The sequence below is a fragment of the Stegostoma tigrinum genome, chromosome 22 (genome assembly GCF_030684315.1).
Source record: "Stegostoma tigrinum isolate sSteTig4 chromosome 22, sSteTig4.hap1, whole genome shotgun sequence".
Classification (NCBI taxonomy): Eukaryota; Metazoa; Chordata; class Chondrichthyes; order Orectolobiformes; family Stegostomatidae; genus Stegostoma; species Stegostoma tigrinum.
The window spans coordinates 16,094,111-16,116,039 of record NC_081375.1 but is presented as its reverse complement, the minus strand read 5'-3'; the positions used below and the strand labels follow the sequence as shown (position 1 = coordinate 16,116,039).

The window sequence follows — 21,929 nt, the reverse complement described above, 5'->3', positions numbered from 1 at the left end:
TGTCACAAATGGCTTTGCTTCCACTACTACCACTGGCAAAGTATTCCATGCGCTCACAACTCTCTGGGTGAAGAACCTCCCTCTGACGTCTCCTCTATACCTTCCTCCTAACACCTTAAAACTATGATCCCTCGTGGCAGTCAATCCTGCCCTGGGGAAAAGTCTCTGGCTATCGACTCTATCCATGCGTCTCATTATGCCTCGATCAGGTCACCTCTCTTCCTCCTCCTCTCCAGAGAGAAAGGTCTGAGCTCAGTCAACCTCTCCTTGTAAGAGAGGTTTACCAGGATGCTGCCAGGACCTCCTCAAAGAACTCAATAAGATTTGTGAGGTATGACCTGCCCCTCACAAAGCCATTCTGACTCGCTTTAATCACGCTATGCTTTTCCAAATAGTCATAAATCCTATCCCTCAGAATTCTTTCCAAAACCTTGCTGACCACACACGTAAGTCTGGCTGGGTCTGTAATTTCCAGGGATTTCCCTATTCCCTTTCTTGAAAAGAGGAACAACATTTGCCTCCCTCCAATCTTCCGGTACGACTCCAGTGGAGAGTGAGGAAACAAAGATCTTCTCCAGCGGCATCGCAACCTCCTTTCTCGCTTCCCTGAGCAACCTAGGATAAATCTGGTCTGGCCCTGGGGACTTATCAATCTTAATGTTTGCTAAAATTTCCAACACATCAACTTCCTCAATCTCGATCTGTTCAAGCTTGTTTCCCTGCTCCTCAAAGTCCTCATTCACAACAAGGTCCCTTTCCTTAGCGAAAACTGAAGCAAAAAACTCATTTAGGGCTACCCCTATCTGCTCAGACTCCACCCACAAGTTCCCTACGCTATCCCTGATCGGCCCGACTTCTCCCTGATCATTTTCTTATTCCTCACGTATGAGTAAAATGCCTTCAGGTTCTCGCTAATCCTTCCTGCCAAGCCTTTATCGTGCCCCCTCCTGGCCCCCCTCAGTCCACTTCTGAGCACTTGGAATACTGCGTCCAGTTCTGGGCGCCCTATTATAGGAAAGATGTGGATGCTTTGGAGAGGGTTCAGAGGAGGTTTACCAGGATACTGCCTGGACTGGAGGGCTTATCTTATGAAGAGAGGTTGACTGAGCTCGGTCTCTTTTCATTGGAGAAAAGGAGGAGGAGAGGGGACCTAATTGAGGTATACAAGATAATGAGAGGCATAGATAGAGTTGATAGCCAGAGACTATTTCCCAGGGCAGAAATGGCTAGCACGAGGGGTCATAGTTTTAAGCTGGTTGGTGGAAAGTATAGAGGGGATGTCAGAGGCAGGTTCTTTACGCAAAGAGTTGTGAGAGCATGGAATGCGTTGCCAGCAGCAGTTGTGGAAGCAAGGTCATTGGGGTCATTTAAAAGACTGCTGGACATGTATATGGTCACAGAAATTTGAGGGTGCATACATGAGGATCAATGGTCGGCACAACATTGTGGGCTGAAGGGCCTGTTCTGTGCTGTACTGTTCTATGTTCTATGTTCTATGTTCTGAGCAAGCCTGTAATGCTCTAAAGCTGTGCTAGACCCTTACTTCCTCCACCTTACGTAAGCTGCCTTTTTCTTTTTGACGAGAAGCACCTCTGTTCCCCTCATCCAAGGCTCCTTAATCTTATCCCTTCTTACCTGTCTCAGAGGAACAAATTTATGCATCACCCGCAACAACTGCTCCTTAAACAGTCTCCACATGTCTGTTGTGCCCTTTCTTTAGAGTGCAGGACAGACATGTCCCTGTGAAAATGAGGGATAGAAAGGGCAAGATTAGGGAACCATGGATGAAATGTGAAATTGTGAGACTAGCAAAGAGGGACAAAGAAGCATACATAAAGGTCTAGGCACAAAAGCAAAATTGCTGGAAAAGCTCAGTAGTCTGGCAGCATCTGTGGAGGAGACAACAGAGTTAACGTTTTGGGTCCGGTGACCCTTCCTCGGAACTGAGGAAGACCTGAGGAAGGGTCATCGGACCCGAAACGTTAACCCTGTTTTCTCCTCCACAGATGCTGCCAGACCTGCTGAGCCTTTCCAGCAACTTTGTTTTTGTTCCTGATTTACAACATCCATAGTTCTTTTGGTTCTTATAAAGGTCTAGGTGATTGAAAACAGATGAACCTTTGGAAGAATATCGGGAAAGTAGGACCAATCTGAAATGAGGAATTAATAGGGCTGAAAGTGGTCATGAAATATCTTTAGCAAACAGGGTTAAGGAAAATCCCAAGCCTTTCAGTCATACATACAGAACAAGAGGGTAACTAAAGAAAGGGCTGGCCCACTCAAGGACAAAGGAGGGAAGCTATGCGAGGAGTCAGAGAAAATGAGTGAGAATCTTAATGAGTACTTTGTGTTGGTATTCACTGAGGAGAGGGACATGATGGATGTTAAGATAAGGGATAGATGTTTGATTACTCTAGGCCAAGTCAGCATAAGGAGGGGAGAAGTGTTTGGTATTCTCAAAGGCATTAGGGTGGATAAGTCCCCAAGACCGGATGGGATCTATCCCAGGTTACTGAGGGAGGCAAGAGAGGACATAGCTGGGGCCTTAACAGATATCTTTGCAGCATCCTTGCGCACGGGTGAGATCCTGGAGGACTGGAGAATTGCTAACGTTGTCCCCTTGTTTAAGAAGGGTAACAAGGATAATCCAGGTAATCATAGACCGGTAAGCCTGATGTCAGTGGTGGGGAAGCTGCTGGAAAAGATACTGAGGGGTGGGATCTGTTTACATTTGGAAGAAAATGGGCTTATTAGTTGTAAGCTGCATGATTCTGTACAGGGAAGGGGTCATGTCTTACCAACTTGATAGAATTCTTTTCGGAATTGATGAGGGAAAGGCTGTAGATGTCAAATACGTGGACTTCAGTAAGGCATTTGATAAGGTTCCCCATGGTAGACTGGGAGAGAAAGTAAAGTTGCATGGGGTCCAGAGTGTACTAGCTAGATGGATAGAGAACTGGCTAGGCAACAGGAGACAGAGCGTTGTAGCGGAAGGGAGTTTTTCAAAATGTTGTTTCCTCAGGATCCAGGTTGGGACCACTGTTGTTTGTGATATATATAAATGATCTGGAGGAAGGTATAGATGGTCTGATTAGCACATTTGCAGATGACATTAAGATTGGCGGAGTAGCAGATAGTGAAGGGGACTGTCGGAGGTTGCAGTAGAATTTCGATAGATTGGAGAGTTGGGCAGAGAAATGACAGATGGAGTTCAATTCAGGCAAATGCGGGCTGATGCATTTTGGAAGACCCAATTCAAGAGCGAGCTGTACGATAAATGGAAAAGCCCTGGGGAAAATTGATGCACAGAGAGTTCTGGGTGTTTAGGTCCATTGTACCCTGAAGGTGGCAACACAAGTGGACAGATTGGTCAAGAAGGCATACGGCATGCTTTCATTCATCGGATTGAGTATTGAGTACAAGAGTTGGCAGCTTACGTTACAGTTTTGTAGGATGTTGGTTTGACCACATTTGGAGTACTGTGTACAGTTCTGGTCGTCACATTACCAAAAGGATGTGGATGCTTTGGAGAGAGTGCAGAGGAGTTTCACCAGGATGTTGCCTGGTATGGAGGGGGCTAGCTATGAAGAGAAGTTGAGTAGATTAGCATTATTTACATTAGAAAGGCGAATGTTGAGGGGGGACCTGATTGAGATCTACAAAATCATGAGAGGTCAGGGAAAAGAATGTCACCTCACTTTCAAGGTTTTCTTTGCACAATTCCCAGGCAGGAGGTTTTTAGTCTGTAATTTATTAGATACTGACAAATTTTATAGATCTTCATGTAAGAAGATTTCACAGAACACAGGAGTACCAGGAATATTTGTTAAGTAGAATTTAACAATCTGATACCAAGAGGTAATCTCTCTGGAATGGAATCTGTGTCGTGAATAATTTTTGGGAATTGTTTTGATTTGCTGTATGTCTTAAGGTGTTTCTAACAGTGTTCTATATCTAGACAGTTTGGTCTTTCTTCAGTTTTCAACTTTGTTACATCAGAGGAACAGCAAGCCAAACCAAATACGCTTCAATATCACTGGATTCATAATGAAATTCCGACATTAAATTACTCTCAAAATTGCTGAATTATTTCTAGCTGAACTTTACAAACAACACATCTTTGATATGAAATTTATGACTTTCAGCAAAAATACACAATTTATTCTTAAGAAAATAACTTGAGCAGAACACAGATAAATAGCAAGGCAATCTAATTAATATCTACAATCTAAGCCCAATCTTCTTTGATCACAAATCCCCATTCACACACCAAGATACAGTTAAGGCATTTCTCTAAAACAATTGTAAGTTGCCAGTTTGAAAACCATTTAAAAATGAATACGAAGCATTCATGAAATCTGATAGTTTGTATTACTGACACTTAGGACTACTTCCGGATTGAATTCTGAAGTCACCAGAATACTGGGACTCTTTTCTCAAGTCTTTCAAAAGGTTGAGACCACAAAATCAAAACCCAGATGGGCATCTTCAAGACCAATATTGCCTCCTGCCCAAAAGCCTAGTCAAAACCAGTTTCCTCTTTGGTTTTTGCTTTACAACCATCTCTGTGGTTAACCGGTCTTCACCAGTTATTTCTTGATCAACCAATTCAATATCCAATATGCTGCTATTCTCTGAGTTTAACAGAATCTAATGCTGAAACATCTACAACATTCTTTCAGCAGTAATTAACCTGTAATATATTCCTAGGCCAGTTCCCAACAGCAAACATTAGCCTTTAGTTGAAAAAAAAACTGAATGACTGTTGATGCTGGACATCAGAAACAAAAGTGAAAATAGCTGGAGAAACTAAACAGGTCTGGCAGAGAAAGTAAAGTTAATATTTTAGGTCTGGTGATCCTTTTTCAGAATTGATTGTAACTAGGAAAAGGTTGGTATAAATACTGAAGATGGGGTGGGAGGCAGTGGGGAGGAGTAAATGATAGGTGGAGATGGAACCCAGAGTCTAGAAATGGGGGATTGTATTTAAAAAAAATTAGGGGTCTCCCATTTAAGATATTATTGAGGAGGAAGTTCTTTCACATGGTCTTTGGCCCGTGGAATTCTCTTTGCCAGAGAACCGTTGGACTGGGTCATTAAATACAGTCATGGCAGTTAGATAGGTTTTTGCCTGTCAAAGGAATCATCAATTACAGGGGCAGAAAGGAAACCAAAATTGATACCACATTCAAATTGGCAGTTAGCTTGTTGAGTGGTGGAACAGATTTAAGGGGCAAAATGGTATACCCCTGCCTCTAATTCCTGTGTTCTTATGGAATTTTCTAATAAGACTGCAGGAAGACTTGAATCAATTAATCTTGTTTCAGGGAGCTGCTAGTGAGCTCTTCTTCAAGATGCAGTGGTCTTGGTATATCAGATTCTTTAGGTGTGATCGGATTGTAACAGTGGGATATTTCTAAAAAATATCAAAGAATACAACTAAGTTGTGAAATGCAAGCAGAATATATATAAAATAAACTGTTGCAAGGTATGTCATAGTTGCCAGACAACGAGTTCATAAATGTTTGAATAGAACATAAATAGTAAAAGGGAAATGCTGGTCAATTAAAGATAAATGTTAATAAACTGTAATTGTTAATCAGGAAATAGTCCTGTTAAGCTGGCACTTTTGTGTTCATTTTTACATTGGAAGAAGAGGACTAAGTATCATCCTTACAAGGGGATCTAACGATAAGCCCAAGAGAAATAGCTGAATAGATTTTAGGCAAGTGGAAAAAAGTAATAGAGAAAATAACAGTGCCTAAGAAAGATAAAATTCAAGTCTCTCTTGGTTTCCATGTCAGGATATAGGCAGAATCAGGTAAGCTATTGTAATGTGTAAGTCATCAGTTTCTGATGCTTACTATGTTCAGGAATTGGCTCTTTTGATTGAAAAATATTATGAATGTAACTTTGTTACTTAAGAAGAGAGAGAGGATGGAACAAAGCACAAACTTGTTTGACTTCAATTGTGAGAAGTTATTTAAATATATCATGAAGGCCAGACTGACTGAACTCTTGAGGAAGGGTCTAAGCCCGAAAAGCCAGCTTTCCTGCTCCTATGATGCTGCTTGACCTGCTGTGTTCATCCAGCTCTGCACCTTGTTATCTTATATGAAACTTATTTAAAAGGCTATGGAGTGTTGACCTTCTGTATTCAAGAGTGAGGAAGCAATGTCTCATTTGTACCGAGTCATGATCAGATCCAAACTGAGAAAATGGCCATTGTTAGCAAATGAACCTCCAGAAAGCAAAGGTACAAAGTTGCCTGGGAGGCTCAGCAGGTCTGTCAGCATCTGTGAAGGAAAAAAACAGAGTTAATGTTTTGGTTCCAGTGACCCTTCCTCAGAACTGTGTTTTTTCCCTTCACAGATGCTGCCAGACCTGCTGAACCTCTCCAGCAATTTCGTTTTTGGACCTGATTTACAGCATCTTCAGTTCTTTTGGATATAATGTAGATTCAACAGTGTAATTTATGTGCACAAGTTTCTTGTGCTCCTAACAGCTTCAGATACTGCAGCTGCTATTTCTGAAACCAATCTCACAAACTTCAATTTTATGGGTTCACCAAAGACAGAGGTTTTCTTGATTTGATTAAAATTACATAATAATTGCAATCCTAACTGCATTTTAGAGCAGGAATATTATTCATGAAGCTCCTACTAGCTGGTAGAGAGCGTCATCTCTGATGAAGGGTCTAGGCCCGAAACGTCAGCTTTTGTGCTCCTGAGATGCTGCTTGGCCTGCTGTGCTCATCCAGCTTCACACTTTATTATCTTGGATTCTCCAGCATCTGCAGTTCCCATTATCACAGAGAGCTTCATCTGTTGGAAAGTAAAAGCTGATCAAATGTAAAGATTCCAGAGTAAGACTGGCAAATACGCCTGACTGATTTGCACTTCTCGTAAAGCCCATTCTGACCTCGCAGAAATCTCACCCATTAATTCCCTGTTACTTAGTTGTTTATAGATGTTTGCTTATGTCAATGCATATACAGTTATGTAATGTTCACATTGTTGCAAAATTTATTTTAGGTTGCTCTGACCGGTACACAGATTGTTTGGAATGGAGAAGTTAGCGGTACATTTGCAAAACTAGAAGAAGGATATGAAAATGCTATGAAAGACTATCTGAAAAAGCAGGTCTGCTAAATTTGAGGTTTTCTTAAGCATTATTTGTGAACTGGTCGCATTGTTAATTGTCTTTCAGCTCAGAGATTGAATACAAATATGGTATTGCTCTCCTTTGTTAGTGGGAGTAATATTTGCTGAAATATTGCAGGGGATCAATAATTCCCTCAGTTTACCTATTGGAAGATGAACAGCTGCAATTTCAGGAAAAGTTGTGTGAAATAGCAATATTTTGTCTCCCTTAGTTCTTTATTGCTTCAGGGCAATAAAGAAAATTTAAACTTGCCTTCTTATTCCCTTGCTGTGCTGCTATACCAACTTTTTTTTGTTTTGAATAGCAGAATTGTCAGACATATTGATATCACTGAGTTCTGCAGTCTTGCGTCATTTAAATAACATTCCTGCCGAATTGGACAAGTTCTCATTTCCCTGCTGAATTGGAATGAGAGCCAGGTGGATCTTATTGACAGGTTGTTAACTGGGCCAATCAGTGAACCTTGGCTGACGGATATAAATAGGAGATTTTTCACTTAAGCACTGCCCTTATTGGGCTTTGCTTTTATCTGGTTCCTCAGCCACTTTGTTTTTCCCGGTGATGGAAGTATTAAATAAGATTATTTGTACAATGGAGTCTTCATTCAGTCTCTGCATTTACACACATAACATTGATAAAAGAAATGAAAGAGAAAAATAAAAACCAAAATCTGAGAAAAAAAATATACAGGAGATTCAGAGAGAGTCTTCTCTTTCTAGGGACCTTCTCTGATCAGGCAGGTCAGAACCCATGTACTGCACACATGTAACTAAAGGGAGATTTGGTGATGGGAAACTGGCTTCTGCACAGTTATTCAAAAAGCAAACTGCTCCTGTGTCTACAAACGCCGAGAAATTACCATCACATTTTGTTGCTGTAAAAAAATTAAAATAAAATAAAATAAATAAAACAGGTGATTCAGAGTCTCCTCAATCTAGAGACTGGCTCTAAGCAAGACCTCAGCCAGTCTGAAAACCTGCAGTTACCACTGATTGCTGTAAAAGGTTTGGGGGCAATATTGGTTGAGAAAGGTTCATCTTCATTTTCTCAACATTTTTCGATTAGAAAATGACTACCTGAGTAACAGGAAGGTTTAGAGACTATGAGAGAAGCCAAGGCCATCTTACATGTTGACCAGGAAGCAATTCCACAATTCTGCAAGTCCTGCCCAGTGCCATTTGCCTTGCATGTGAACAGTAAAGCAGAAACCAGGAGGCTGGAAAGCGAAGGAATCATCAAAGCAGTACAGTTTGTAGAATGGGCAGCACTGGCCATATCAATTGTGAAGCCTTTTGTGTGAAGTCAGTTTGCCTTTGTGGAGATTTTAAACAAACTGTAAACCACCTCTTGCAGCTGGATAATTACCCAATCTCTCACACAGAACTTGTACACAAAACTGGTGGTGTAGAAGGTGTAATAGTTCTGTTCTTCATGAAGTTGGACATGAGCCGTGCCTACCTCCAACTGTGGCTAAATGAGGAATCCCAGAGGTGTGCCACAATTAACGTCCATAAGGGTTTCTACCAATATAGAAGACTTCCATCTGGTTTATCATCAGCCTGTTTGATTTTCCACCAAATGATGGAGAACATTTTACAAGGTCTACTCCAGGTTGCCATTTATCAGAATGATATGCTAATAATTGGGAAGACTAATAAAGAGCACTTGGAGAACTTGGACAAAGTACTGAAACAATTTTCTCATGCAGGTACATACCTTAGCACGGAAACATGTGTGTTCTAGGCACCTAGTGTTCCAAGTGACCTATTTGGGCTACAGAATCAACAAGACCGGGTTCCACTCATCGGAAGATAAAGTGAGGGCAAAAGTGCCCCAGCTCTCATGTCTTGTACCGGAGCTTAGGTCTTGCTTAGCATTGGTGAATTATTACTGGAAATTCACGTGTTACCTGGCATCCATCTTTGCACCCTTACACCTGCTATTGAAGAAAATGTCAGCCTTGGAAATGGTCACATAACCAAGAGGTAGCATTTAGGGAAGTGAAAAAGCAGCTACCATCATCTCAGGTGTTGTCCCACTATGATCCCCAGCAAGCGGTGGAGCTAACATGCAATGCCTCCCCATACAACATTGAGGTAGTGCTGGCTCACCAGGGGCCCAAACGAGATGACTGCAGTATAGCATATGGTTCCTGGACTTTGGCTGATTTCAAACGCCATACTCGCAGATAGAAAAGGAAGGTCTGGCGGTCATCTTTGGTGTGGTAATCTTCCACCAATACCTTTAAGGACATAAATTTGTAATAGAAATATACTATTAATCCCTGCTAGGGCTATTTAAAGAAGATATGGCCATGATGCCCTTAGCTTCTGTTCAAATTCAGTGGTGGGCTCTTGTTCTCAGTATGTATAATTACAAGTTGAAACACCATCCGGGAGGCCAAGTGGCAGATGCAGATTCTTTGAGCTGCCTCCCACTGGCAGATTTCTGTGGTGTCTCCCCTGGAACAGCCAATTCTGGTTTTAAACTTTCTCGATACCCTTCCAGTCATTGCTGAAAATACCCAACTGTGGACATGAAAAGATCCTGTCCTGGCAAAACTAAAACAACTGGTGGTGATGGTGAAAGTAATTGGGCCCCCACAACCAGGACCGAAACTTTTCTAGAGCCGGTGAAACTAGATCACTGTAGAAGATGGCGTATTACTATGGGGAACAAAAGTGATTGTCCCGAGTAAAGGTCATCGCCATATAGTGACAGAACTCCAGCAGGGTCAGCCAGGGATTTACAAAATGAAAATGTCAGCAAGAAATTATGTCTGTTTGCCAGGATTGGACACTGACGTAGCTGCATTGGTGGTGTAGTAACCTAAAGTGCCAACAAGGACAAAAATTAAGCCCCCACATTTGTGGGAATGGCTGGGTAAACACTGGACTTGATTACCTGTTGATTATATCTGTCTTTTCACAGGCTCGATGTTCTTGGTCATTGTGGATGCCCATTCAAAATGGATAGACATGCATAAAGCTCATTTGGCAAACTCAGGGATGACAATTGAAAAGCTGTTAGCATCGTTCATGTTATACAGACTCCTGGAAGTACTGGTCATGGACAATGGAACATGATTTAACAATAGGGATTTCAAGTATTTCCTAAAGTTGAATGGCATTTGGCATGTTTGGACAGCTCCATACAATTCGTTGCCTAATGGTCTGGTGGAAAGAACAGTCCAAACGTTGAAGTCAGGCTTAAAGAAACAGCCTACAGCTTCACTTGGTATCAAATTGTCCTGATTCCTCTTCAATTATAGGACTACCCCTCATGCAACTACAGGGATAGCTCCAGCAGAATTGGTGATGGGGAGAAGGCTCTGCGCCAGGGTAAACATGATATTTCTGGACCTGGGATGGAGGGTGAAATGGCAGCAGGATGGCTAATGTTGGTCACATGCCTCCTCTAAGCAAGAGAGACAGTTTACTTCAATGGACAAGGTTTGACATCAAAACCACAGAAATGGTCTTGAATGGGTACAAGGTAAAGTTGATGTGAGGTCAGGTCATGTGACGTACAACATTTGGGTAGGTGAAGCAGTCCTGAACAAACATTGCGGATCACCTGAAAGCTGATATCTCACAAATGGGGCAGGAGCAAAACAGCTCCTCAGAACAGCCAGAAAGGCTGACAGGAACCACAGAGTCTGAGGTGGATGTATCCTTCATACCATTACCACCTGAGGAAGAGGAGCAAACTTTCCTAGGATGCTCCTGGCACAAGAGATGGACTATGTTCTGGAACACGCTGCCTGTGTCAGAGCCAGAGTCAGAGGAACTGGACTGGGGATGAAAACAACCCAAGAGAAGCTACAAGCGAAAGAACAGGCCTACATCTGTAGACGTGGGGGTTGGTGCGATGTAATGATTGGAATGAAGGCCAGGTAGATCTTATTGACTATAAGATCCCTGTTAATCTGGGCTAATCGCAGAGCCCTAGCTGACAGATATAAACAGCATATTCAAAGCCTCCTCTTTCTAAGGATTGGCTCTGAATTGGCTGGTCAGAGCTCATGTACTGTGCCCATGTAAAGAAAGGGTGACTTGGTGTCAGAATACCAGTCTCTGTGCGGCTATTTTAGCAACCAAATACACCAAAGCACAAAAGCAGGATGAATTGGAAGTTCGGAGCGTCTCCTCATTCTAGAGACAGGCTCTGAGAACCCATGTACTGTGGAAATTTAATTAAAGGGTGAGTTGGTGATGGGATACCGGCCTCTATGCAGTTATTTCATCTACATTATAGTGTATCTGCTAAATCCAGAAGCACTCCCTGACTGAAAGACAACAGATATACAACAGAGTGGAGGTCAGGACACAAAAGTCAGGAAACTAGAGGTTGGTTGATGAACATCTGTTTTGGCAAATGCTAAAATATGTTAAGGACAGATGATCAATGCTTCAGTAGGAGAGCATTTTAGGCTTAGTGACCATAATGCCATAAGATTTCAAGTAGTCATGGACAAGGGCAAGAGTGGCGCTCCAGTGAAGGTACTTAATTGGGTAAGGGCCAAATACATCCAAATTAGATAGGAACTGGGGAATATGGATTGGGAGCAGTTATTTGAGGGCAAATCTATATCTGGCACGTGGGAGGCTTTTAAAGGCGAGTTGATTGAGGTGCAGGACATGCTAGTCCCTGCAAAACTGAAGCATAGAAATGGCAAGATTCAGGAACCAAGATTGACAAGGGAAATTGTAAGCTTAGTCAAAAGGAAAGCGGAAGTATAAAGTCTAGGCAGCTACAAACTGACAAGGTTCTTGAGAAGTAGAGATAAATTAGGAAGAAACTTAAACTCGGAATTAGGAAGGCCAAAGGGGACCATGAAATGTCTTTAGCAAACAGGATCAAGGAGAATCCAAAAGCTTTTTATGCATATATTAGAAGAAAGAGGGTAGTAAGGGAAAGAGTAGGCCCACCCAAGGATAAAGGAGGCAAGTTATGCATGGAGCTACAGGAAGTTCCAGAGATCCTCAATTCATGCTAATATTCACCAAGAAGGAGGACATGACTGATGTTGAGGTCAGGGATGAGTGTTTGGACTCTAGAGAATGTTTGTATATTAAAGGAGGAGGTTTTGGGTATCCTAATTTACATTAAAGTAGTCAAGTCGCCAGATGGAATGTATCCCAGGTTTCTGCGATGGGCAAGGGAAGAAGTAGCTGCAGCTGTACAAAACTCTGGTGCGGCCGCACTTGGAGTATTGCGTACAGTTCTGGTCACCGCATTGTAAGAAGGATGTGGAAGCTTTGGAAAGGGTGCAGAGGAGATTTACTAGGATGTTGCCTGGTATGGAGGGAAGGTCTTACAAGGAAAGGCTGAGGGACTTGAGGCTGTTTTTGTTAGAGAGAAGAAGGTTGAGAGGTGACTTAATTGAAACATATAAAATAATCAGAGGTTTAGATAGGGTGGATAGGGAGAGTCTTTTTCCTAGGATGGTGACAGTGAGCACGAGGGGGCATAGCTTTAAATTGAGGGGTGAAAGATAATAGGACAGATGTCAGAGTTAGTTTCTTTACTCAGAGAGTAGTAAGGGTATGGAACGCTTTTCCTGCAACGGCTGTAGATTCGCTAACTTTAGGTACATTTAAGTCGTCATTGGATGAGCATATGGACGTACATGGAATAGTGTAGGTTAGATGGTCTTCAGATTGGTATGATAGGTCAGCACAACATCGAGGGCCAAAGGGCCTGTACTGTGCTGTAATGTTCTATGTTCTATATCTTCACATCTTCTTTGACCACAGGCGAGGTTCTAGAGGACTAGAGATTAGCCAATGTTGTTGCCTCGTTTAAGAAAGGAAGCAGGGATAATTTAGGAAATTATAGACTGGTGAGTCTGAGATCTGTGGTGGGGAAGCTCATGGAGAAGATACTTAGGGACAAGATATATGCACATTTGGAAGAAAATTGACTAGTTAGTGATAGGCAGCATGGTTTTGTATGGGGGAGGTCTTGTCTCACCAACCTGATTGAATTTTTTTGAAGAGGTGACAAAGATAATTGATGAAGGAAGGTCTATGGATATGGTTTATACAGAATTTAGCAAGGCATTTGATAAATTCCTACATGGCAGATTGGTACAAAAACAAAAAATCACATGGGATTGGTGTGGGTTGGCTAGATGGATACAAAATGGTTTGGCCATAGAAGACAGAGGGTAGCAGTAATTAGATGTTTTTCAGAATGGAGACCGGTAACTAGTGGGGTTCCACAGGGATTGGTCTTGAGTTCTCTGTTGTTTGTAGTGTATATAAATGATCTGGCGGAAAATGTGGATGGTCTGATCTGCAAGTTTGCAGATGACATGAAGTTTGGTGATGTTGCTGATAGTTTTAACGATGATGAAAGGATACGACAGGATATAGATAGATTGGCAACTTGGGCACAGCAGTGACAGATGGAGTTTAATCCTAACAAATGTAGTTGATGCATTTTGGAGAATCAAATTTAGGTGTGAATTGTACTGTAAATAGCAGAACCGTTAGGAACATTAACATACAGATGGATCTGGGTATGCAAGTCCATAGTTCCCTAAAAGTGACAACATGGTGACCAAAGTGATTAAGAAGGAATATAGCACACTTACCTTCATCAGTCGGGCATGGAATACAAGAGTAGCCAAATGATGTTCCAGCTATATAAAACCCTTGTTAGGCTGCATTTGGGGTATTTTGTGCAGTTTTGGTCACGATGTTACCAGAAGAATGTGGAAGTTTTGGAGAGGGTGCAGAGAAGTTTAACCAGGATGTTGCCTGGTCTCGAGGGCATTGGCTATGAGGAAAGGTTAAGAAGACTGGGATTGTTTTCACTGGAAAGATGACAGCTGATTATGAGAGGCATAGATAGGGTGGATATTCGGAGGCTTTTTCCTGGGGTTGAAGTTTCAATTACAAAGGGGCACAGGTTCACGGTGAGAGGGCAAAAGTTTAAGGGAGATGTGTGAGGAAAGTTTTTCACGCAGAGAATGGTAGGAGCCTGGAATGCACTTCGTGAGGAGGTAGTGGAAGCAGGCACATTGGCAACAGTTAAGAGGTAAATGAATGGCTACATGAGTAGGGAGGGAATAGAGTGAAACGGGCTGAATTAGGGCAGAAGATTTGTTTTTTAGTTTAGTTACAGCATCATGGTCACCACAGGCTTGGAGTGCTGAAGGGCCTGTTCCTGTGCTGTACTTCTCTTTTGTTCTTTTGTAATAAGGAGTTTATAGCAGGCCCTGTAGAAAATCTTAATGTAATCAGGTAGTCAATGTTGTTTTGTGAAAGGGAAATTTGCCAGATGTTTTGTCCAGCCACTTAACCAATCAAAGCTGTTTATGGACTGCTTGTGTCTTCTTTACATCTTACTCTTCCCTCTGTATAAAATATAGAGATTTCTGCAGAATACCGCAGATGCTGAAAATCTCAAACAAACACAAAATTCCAGAGAAGCTCAGCAAGTCTGGCAGCATCTGCGGAGAGTGAAATAGAGTTAATTTTTCATGTCTAATGTGACTCTTCTTAAGAAAATCAGTGTTTACTTCTCTGGTTACTCTCCTATTGATCTCTCTGATTAAGCAGTTTTAACTGCCATATATTTGGTACCTTCTTTCTAGTCATTGATCTAAATTTAAATAGTTGTGGCCTAGCGTTGATTTCTCCAATATTCTACGTGTTACACTTACCGATATGAATAAGTCTATTTATGTCCACTCTGTTAACTGTTAGGTATCTAATTTTCTGTGCATGCTAATATGTTATCACCTACACATGTTATTTTATACAGTAATTCCTGATATGACACCCTGTCAAATGCCTTCTGGAAAACAAATGCATCTCATCAACAGCTTCCTTCTATTCACCCTGTTTGTATTTCCTCAAAAAACTCTAATATGTTAGACTTACATAATTTCGCTTTCACAAAACCACATAGAGTGTCTGATTTTCTGTTCACTCACCGATATGCTTGAAACATGTAAAGTTTTTTTCCTATTTTTTTTCTTTTAGATCAGTCAACTGAATTCACTTATCACATTACTGATTGGCAACTTAACGGTGGGAGAAAGGCAAAAGATCATGACTATTTGCACAATAGAAGTACATGCTCGAGATGTTGTAAACAAAATGATTGCAACTAAGGTAGGTGGCATTGTCGTTCTTTCTTTGGTATGTTTGTGTTTACTTGTTTACAGCAAAACAGCACATGTTGGAATACTATGCTATTGACTATTCAATAAGCAAGAGGAACTCAACTTTCTCTACCAATGCCAGTGTGGGTCTGTATGGTGTGTACACCTCTGATGCACATGTAATGGCACACATTACGATTGAATATTTCTACCTCAGTAACATCACTTGACTTCAACCTGCCTCAGTCCAGCAGGTGAAATTCCAATTCCAATGTATTCACTAAAGTTTGCTTCAAATGACTTCAGGGGTGAGAGGAGAAATAAAGCAGGACAACCCTTAAAAGATACTTTGATGCGCATTTGATGTCCACACTGGGACTAATGTAGATTTAGTGTATTTTTGTACAGACTTGATAGGCCAAAGGCTATTCTGTTGTGGAGGATTCTAAGAGAAGCAGCAATTTGTGCAGCTTTTCTCAGTCTTTAGACTGCAGCACTGTGAGGGGCAAGACAGAATCCCTACACTGTGGAAACGGGTCATTTGGCCCATTGAGTCCACACCAACCCTCCAAAAAGCAGCCCATCCAGACTCACCCCCTACCATATCCCTGTGTTTCCCATGGCCAACTCACCTAACCTATACATCTTTCAACTGTGGGAAGAAACCAGAGCACAAAGAGGGAACCTATGCAAACAGTGAAAATGTGCAAACTCCACAGTCACCCAAGGACGGAATCAAACCAGAGTCCCTGGCTCTGTGAGGCAGCAATGCTAACCATTTAGCAATGGTGCTGCACTGACACTGGACATGTCAGCTGGGAAGAGGACTAAATTTCTCTCCATCACTTTTACCAACAGTGCCTCATGGCTTTTTTCCATGAATCTAAAGTGAGCTTCGTTTTCTTCTGCAGCATGCACTGACAATTTAGCAGGGAGCACCAAGCGTGTGAGGCAGCTCCTGGCTTGCAGCATTTGAAGTGGTGTCCATCAGGGTTTTAAACATGGCACTGAAGCTTTGGAATCTGGAAGATCCTGACAAGCACGTCCATCTTGTTTACCATGCGATTTACTTATTAACATGCCCAAAATCTCAGTTGCGTAATTAATGAGTTGAAAAGCACTGATTTTGTAAGTTAACTTACCTTGGGCCCTGGCAACAATTGGGGTCATGAAACTTACTTTTCACCATCTACGTAATTTAGCCTTGGCCTAAGTGTCTGATGTCGAATAGGTTTCAGCCATCTTGGATTTGGTAAAGTATTGGTTCAGATGAAACTACTCTTTTTTTCAAAATTCAAAATGTAAAAAACAACAGATGTGATATAAAATACCCGAAAAATTGACAGCTCCTTTCCTCCAGATGCTGCCTGGCTTGCTGTGTTCTTCCAGTCTCCTGTTTGTCTACTTTGGATTCCAGCATCTGCAGGTTTTTTTTGCCTCAAACAATGGGGACAGGATGGTGGCTTGGTGGCTCAGTGGTTAGCACTGCAGCCTCACAGCACCAGGGACCCGGGTTCAATTCCAGCCTTGGGTAACTGTCTGTGCAGAATTTGCACATTCTCCCTGTGTCTGCATGGGTTTCCTCTGGATGCTCTGGCTTCCTCCCACAGCCCAAAGACGTGCAGGCTAGGTGGATCGGCTATGCTAAATTGCCTGGGGTGTGAGGGTTATAGGGAATGGGTCTGGGTGGGATGCACCAACGGGCAGTGTGGACTTTTTAGGTCAAAGGGCCTGTTTCCACACTGGAGGGTATCTAACATGCACATCATACAGTTGTCACATTGCCTTGCTTTTAGAGGCAACCCTAGGAATGGTAGAATTGCACTTCGGATTCCGGCTTCTATCGTACAAATGCTTAATTTAGAACCAATTTCATGCCCTTTTACCCCATCTCGAAGTAATCTTAAGTAAAAATGTTTGAAAACTTTGTTATAATGATGTAGTTTTTAAACCTGATGTAAGGTGCATTTATACACAGGCATACACTACACACGCGCGTACACTACACATGCGCATACACTACACACGTGCATACACTACACACACACACGCACATTCTAGAGTTTGACATTCAAAATAGATATATGGGTGTTGGAAAAGGCAGACTTGCAGGCAACTGAAGGTCAAGTCATAAAGAACAGGTGATGGATGGAGTGGCCCTAAAAATGGGCGACAGCCATGACATGTAAGGTTTCTTTTGTGCTATCAAAACCACTTAAGGACTAAACACCCAAGACCTCACCGCAATCTGGCCAAGGACTTAGTCACTCTTATCAAAGCGAAAGAAACCAATAAACAATGCTGGAGGAAGCACTTCAAAGCTCCTCAATCTTTCTGTTATCTATCTGAGCATCATTGACTGCATTCTGCTGCACACTACGCACTATAAGCTTGGCAACACCCAGCCCTGCATAAAATAGAGTTGGCTGTCACCAGCTGAAGAACAACACAGCTGCTGGAGCACACAATATCCCTGGTGAGGCATTAAACTGTGAGGGCAAAGAGCTCCTGCTGCATCTACATGTTCTTGCTTGCCTTATCTGGATGGAGGAGAACATTCTAGCAAAGCTCTGATATGCCACAGTTGTGAACATTTTCAAAAAAAGGAACAAGCCTGACTGTGTTAACAGCTGCAGGAGAGATACAGAGAAAAGAACCTATCCCTGTACATAGCCATCTTTGACCTTACAAGAGCCTTTGACACTGTCAACTGGGAAGCATTATGGAACATCCTTCTCTGTTTTGACTGCAACATGAAGTTTGTCACCATCCTTTGCCCATGTCACGGTGATGTGGAAGCTGTGGTAATATCAAATGGTAACATTACTGACGCATTCCCCATTCAGATCAGTCTTGAGTAGGTTTGTGAAATGACCTTAACACTGTTCTCAACCTACCTCGCTGCAATGCTTCACCTCACCTCTGATATGCTCCGCACAGTAGTGGAGCTAACCTATAGGTCCAGCAGAAAGTTATGCAAATTCCACTGCCTTCAAACCAAAACCAACATCACCCCACAAGTGTCATTGAGCTGCAGTTACTGGATGATGCTTGCGTATGGGTGAACTCAAAGGATGAACTCCAGACTATCATCAGCACCTTTACAGTGGCATATAACAGCATGGGTCTCCACCTGAACATCCACAAGATGAAGGCCCTCCACCAACCTGGCCTGTCATGGGTAGCAGTCTGCATGAGATTGCCAGTTCTCAGAACATCTGGCCCAATGTCTGAACGCGCTTCACAGAAACAATCTAAAACATGACCACAAATTGCATAAACAGGCGATACTAGGTTAGGTTGAAAAAGAAAATCATTTTAGATACTGGATATCTGAAATAAAAATAAAAGATGCTATAGAAGCTCAGCAAATCTGGCAGTATATGTGAAGAGAGAAACAAAATGAATATTTTAGCAAAATTACTCTTCTTTGTCTCAAGGAAGAGTCCTGTTGAATTTGAAACTTTGTTGGCAGTGGCGTCGTGATAATGTCATATTAGTAATAGTTAGTGAGCAGTATTCTAGAGACCTAGTCTGATGTTCTGTGGACATGAGTTTGAATTCAATAAAATCTGCCGATAAAAGCCAGTGTAATGGCAACCATGAAATCATTGTCAATTGTAAAAACCCATTTGGTTTACCAATGCTCTGCAGGGAAGAAAATCTACCATTCTTACCTGGTTTGCCTACATGTAATTCCTCACCCACAGCAAAATGGTTGACTCTTAACTCTGCCCCTCCTCCCACTTCCCGAAATGGCATATTGAGCCAATTACTTTAAAAACAATTAAGGATGAGTTACAATTGCCAACCTTAATGGCTACACCTCTATCCCATACAAGAATACAAAAACTTTACTTCCCCACAGATGTTGCTAGACCTACTCAGTTTCTTCAGTAATCACTGTTATAGATGACCAAACAATTACACAAAATCTTAAAGGCAGAAGGGAAGGTAAAATGATGTAGGAAGGGAATTCTTAAACTTAAGGCATGGTCATCAATGTGGAAGGATTAGTGATTAATAATTGGTGCAGCTCAAATGGGAAAGGTGGGACCACAAAAGGATTTCAAAATAAGGATGAATGCTTTAAAATCATAGTGACAATGTAGGTCAGGAAGGAAATCATGGTCTTTGAGACATTGAAACTGACATTTATAGGAATATGCCATGAATGAGGGAGTCCTGTACTGTTTTGGATTAGATCAGTGATCAGTGATTAAGAACAAATTTGATAGTTTTAAACAATTCTCTGAATGGATAGATTTAAATAAGGAAAAACTGTTTCCAGTGGCAAAAAGACCATTTTAAAATTATGTACATCAAAATAACAGCAACATGAAGAAGTATTGTTTCTTATGATCTGGAATGCACTATCTGAAAAGGTGATAGAATCAGATTCAATGGTAACAGAAGGTAACAGGCCAAGATAATAGGGCAGCTCAGAAGGCATTTGGAACACTTACCTTTATCAGTCAAGGCATAGATTGTAAGCGCAGAAAGGTTATGTTGAAACTGTACAGGACTTTATTCAGGCACCAGATGGTGTACTATGTGGTCACTGCATTAAAGGAAGGATGTATTTGCACTGGAGGGTTGCTGAGGAAATTCACCAGAGTGTTGCCGTAATGGAGCATCTCAGCCACAAAGAGAGACTGAATAAGCTTGCATTGTTTTCTTTGAAGTGGAGAAGGTTGAGGGAGGACCTGACAGAGGTGTATAAGATCATGAGGGTCATTGACAGAGATAAAAAGCAGCTCTCCCCTAAGTTGGAGACAGCATAACTTTGAGGTGAAAGGCAGGAGGTTTAGAGGGAATTTGAGGAAACTTTTTCACCCAGAATGATGGTGGCAATCTGGATTGCATTGCATGGGAAGGTAGTTGAGGCAGGTAACCTCACAACATTTAAAAAGTACTTAAAGTGTCACAACTTCAAGGCTAGGGGCCTAGTAAAGTAAAGTGAGACACATATAGCTTTGCTGCATTTTGGCAGTACGGACTCGATGGACCAAAGGCCGCCTTCTGTATTGTATGATTCTGTGATTAATTAATTAGGTTTTTATATGCATAAAGAAAGCACTTTAATAACACCGCTGAAATGTGCTTCTTCACAGGTGGAGAATATCCAAGCTTTTACTTGGCAGTCTCAACTAAGACATCGCTGGGATGATGAGAAGCAGCATTGTTTTGCTAACATTTGTGACGCGCAGTTCAGATATTCTTATGAGTACCTAGGCAACACTCCTCGATTGGTTATTACTCCACTTACAGACAGGTATGGAAAGTTGATAGTTAATTTCTACTGGCTTTTTATTGTAGTTTGGTCTTTGCAGATTTCTTTCAAATTGCAAAGTCTTCAGATGGGCATGTGCTGAAGAATTTTTTCCTGACTTCTAGCATGCTCCCAAGGATAACACTAAAACATGTCACATGAATTTATGATCACAAGGCACCATTATCTGAAACATTTCCATTTGAAGAGTTTTAGAAGAATGATATGATATGAATTAACTCACTCAAGAATGATTTAGCAAAATGTTTTGTGGGTGGCATGTTGAATTACTTAAAGATTTAAGCATATATTCTGGAACTGAAAGATTGAGAATGAGATATTTCTTGGAACTGCTTCTATTCAACGTATATTCAGTTGCTAGAAGTCTCGTGGAAATCCTTTTAAAGTATACATGATAACATTGCTGCATTTTAGATGAAGCAATGTTTTCTGAATTCAAAGGCTGTCCAAGGAATTTTCCAGCTATGTCAGGAAATGATCAAAAAGATAAGAAAGACTGAAAGAAAGGGCCAAGAAAAAGAATACTGGGCTTGGGAAGGCACTAATCGAACTGGAAAGTAAAGCAATTGGAGAAAATTGTTAGATGAGGAAAAGAAAGGAACTTAATGAATGAAAAATATTTCTTAAAGATATTTTGGAGGGATTTGGGAACAATTTCATGCCAATAGAAAGTAGATAGATCAAGACTGCAGTCTCTGAATAAGGAGGTACGAATCAATCTAAAAGCTATTTTAAACTAATTTGGTAAGAATCTGAAAATAACAGAAAGGAGAAACAATGACGCAAGAAAACAGTGAAATAAAAGCAATTGTTATGTTGAAAAATCTGCAAATCTTGTAAAAACTAAATTGAGTAGAAGTGACAACGCAGCTGTTAAATTGGGTGTATGCTGGTACCACTCATGAAACTTATTTAGATGGTGTGCCTAGGCATGAATTGCTACATGAAATAAGGGATGAATGTTCTGGACTTAGAAGAGATGAGAAGCAAGCTAGGTGGAGGAACTTAACTGGGTGAGAGGCCAAGGTTCAGAAAGCCAACAACAAAATAAACGATAGCAATTAAGTTCTTTGACTTCAAAGCTGATTAAATTCCCTGCCCCTCTGTTAAAACTGCAATGGGTGTAATGCACTAATAATCAATCCCCAACTCTGCCAGTTTTACGATGAGTAAATATTTGTCAATTCATATACTGAAAAATGACCAATAGCTTCTCTTTTGTACTGCTACCCAGAATAAAGGAACCAGTTTCCTTAATGAACTCAAAATAACCCACTTATTATGAACAAAACATACACTTAAATTGAGTGGCAGACCCTGGTTAAAACTTAAAATATGATCCATCTTTTAAAC

General features: G+C 41.4%; 1 protein-coding gene across 1 annotated transcript in view; it reads left to right on the top strand.

Moving 5' to 3' along the window:
- The window catches only part of LOC125463872 (dynein axonemal heavy chain 17-like), a 364,283-nt gene that overhangs the window by 91,229 nt on the left and 251,125 nt on the right, over positions 1-21,929 (top strand). Inside the window, exons 16-18 of the mRNA XM_059653668.1 lie at positions 7,035-7,142; positions 15,162-15,293; positions 20,398-20,558. Of these exons, the coding sequence (XP_059509651.1) occupies positions 7,035-7,142; positions 15,162-15,293; positions 20,398-20,558 (401 nt within the window). The remainder of the gene's footprint in view (positions 1-7,034; positions 7,143-15,161; positions 15,294-20,397; positions 20,559-21,929) is intronic.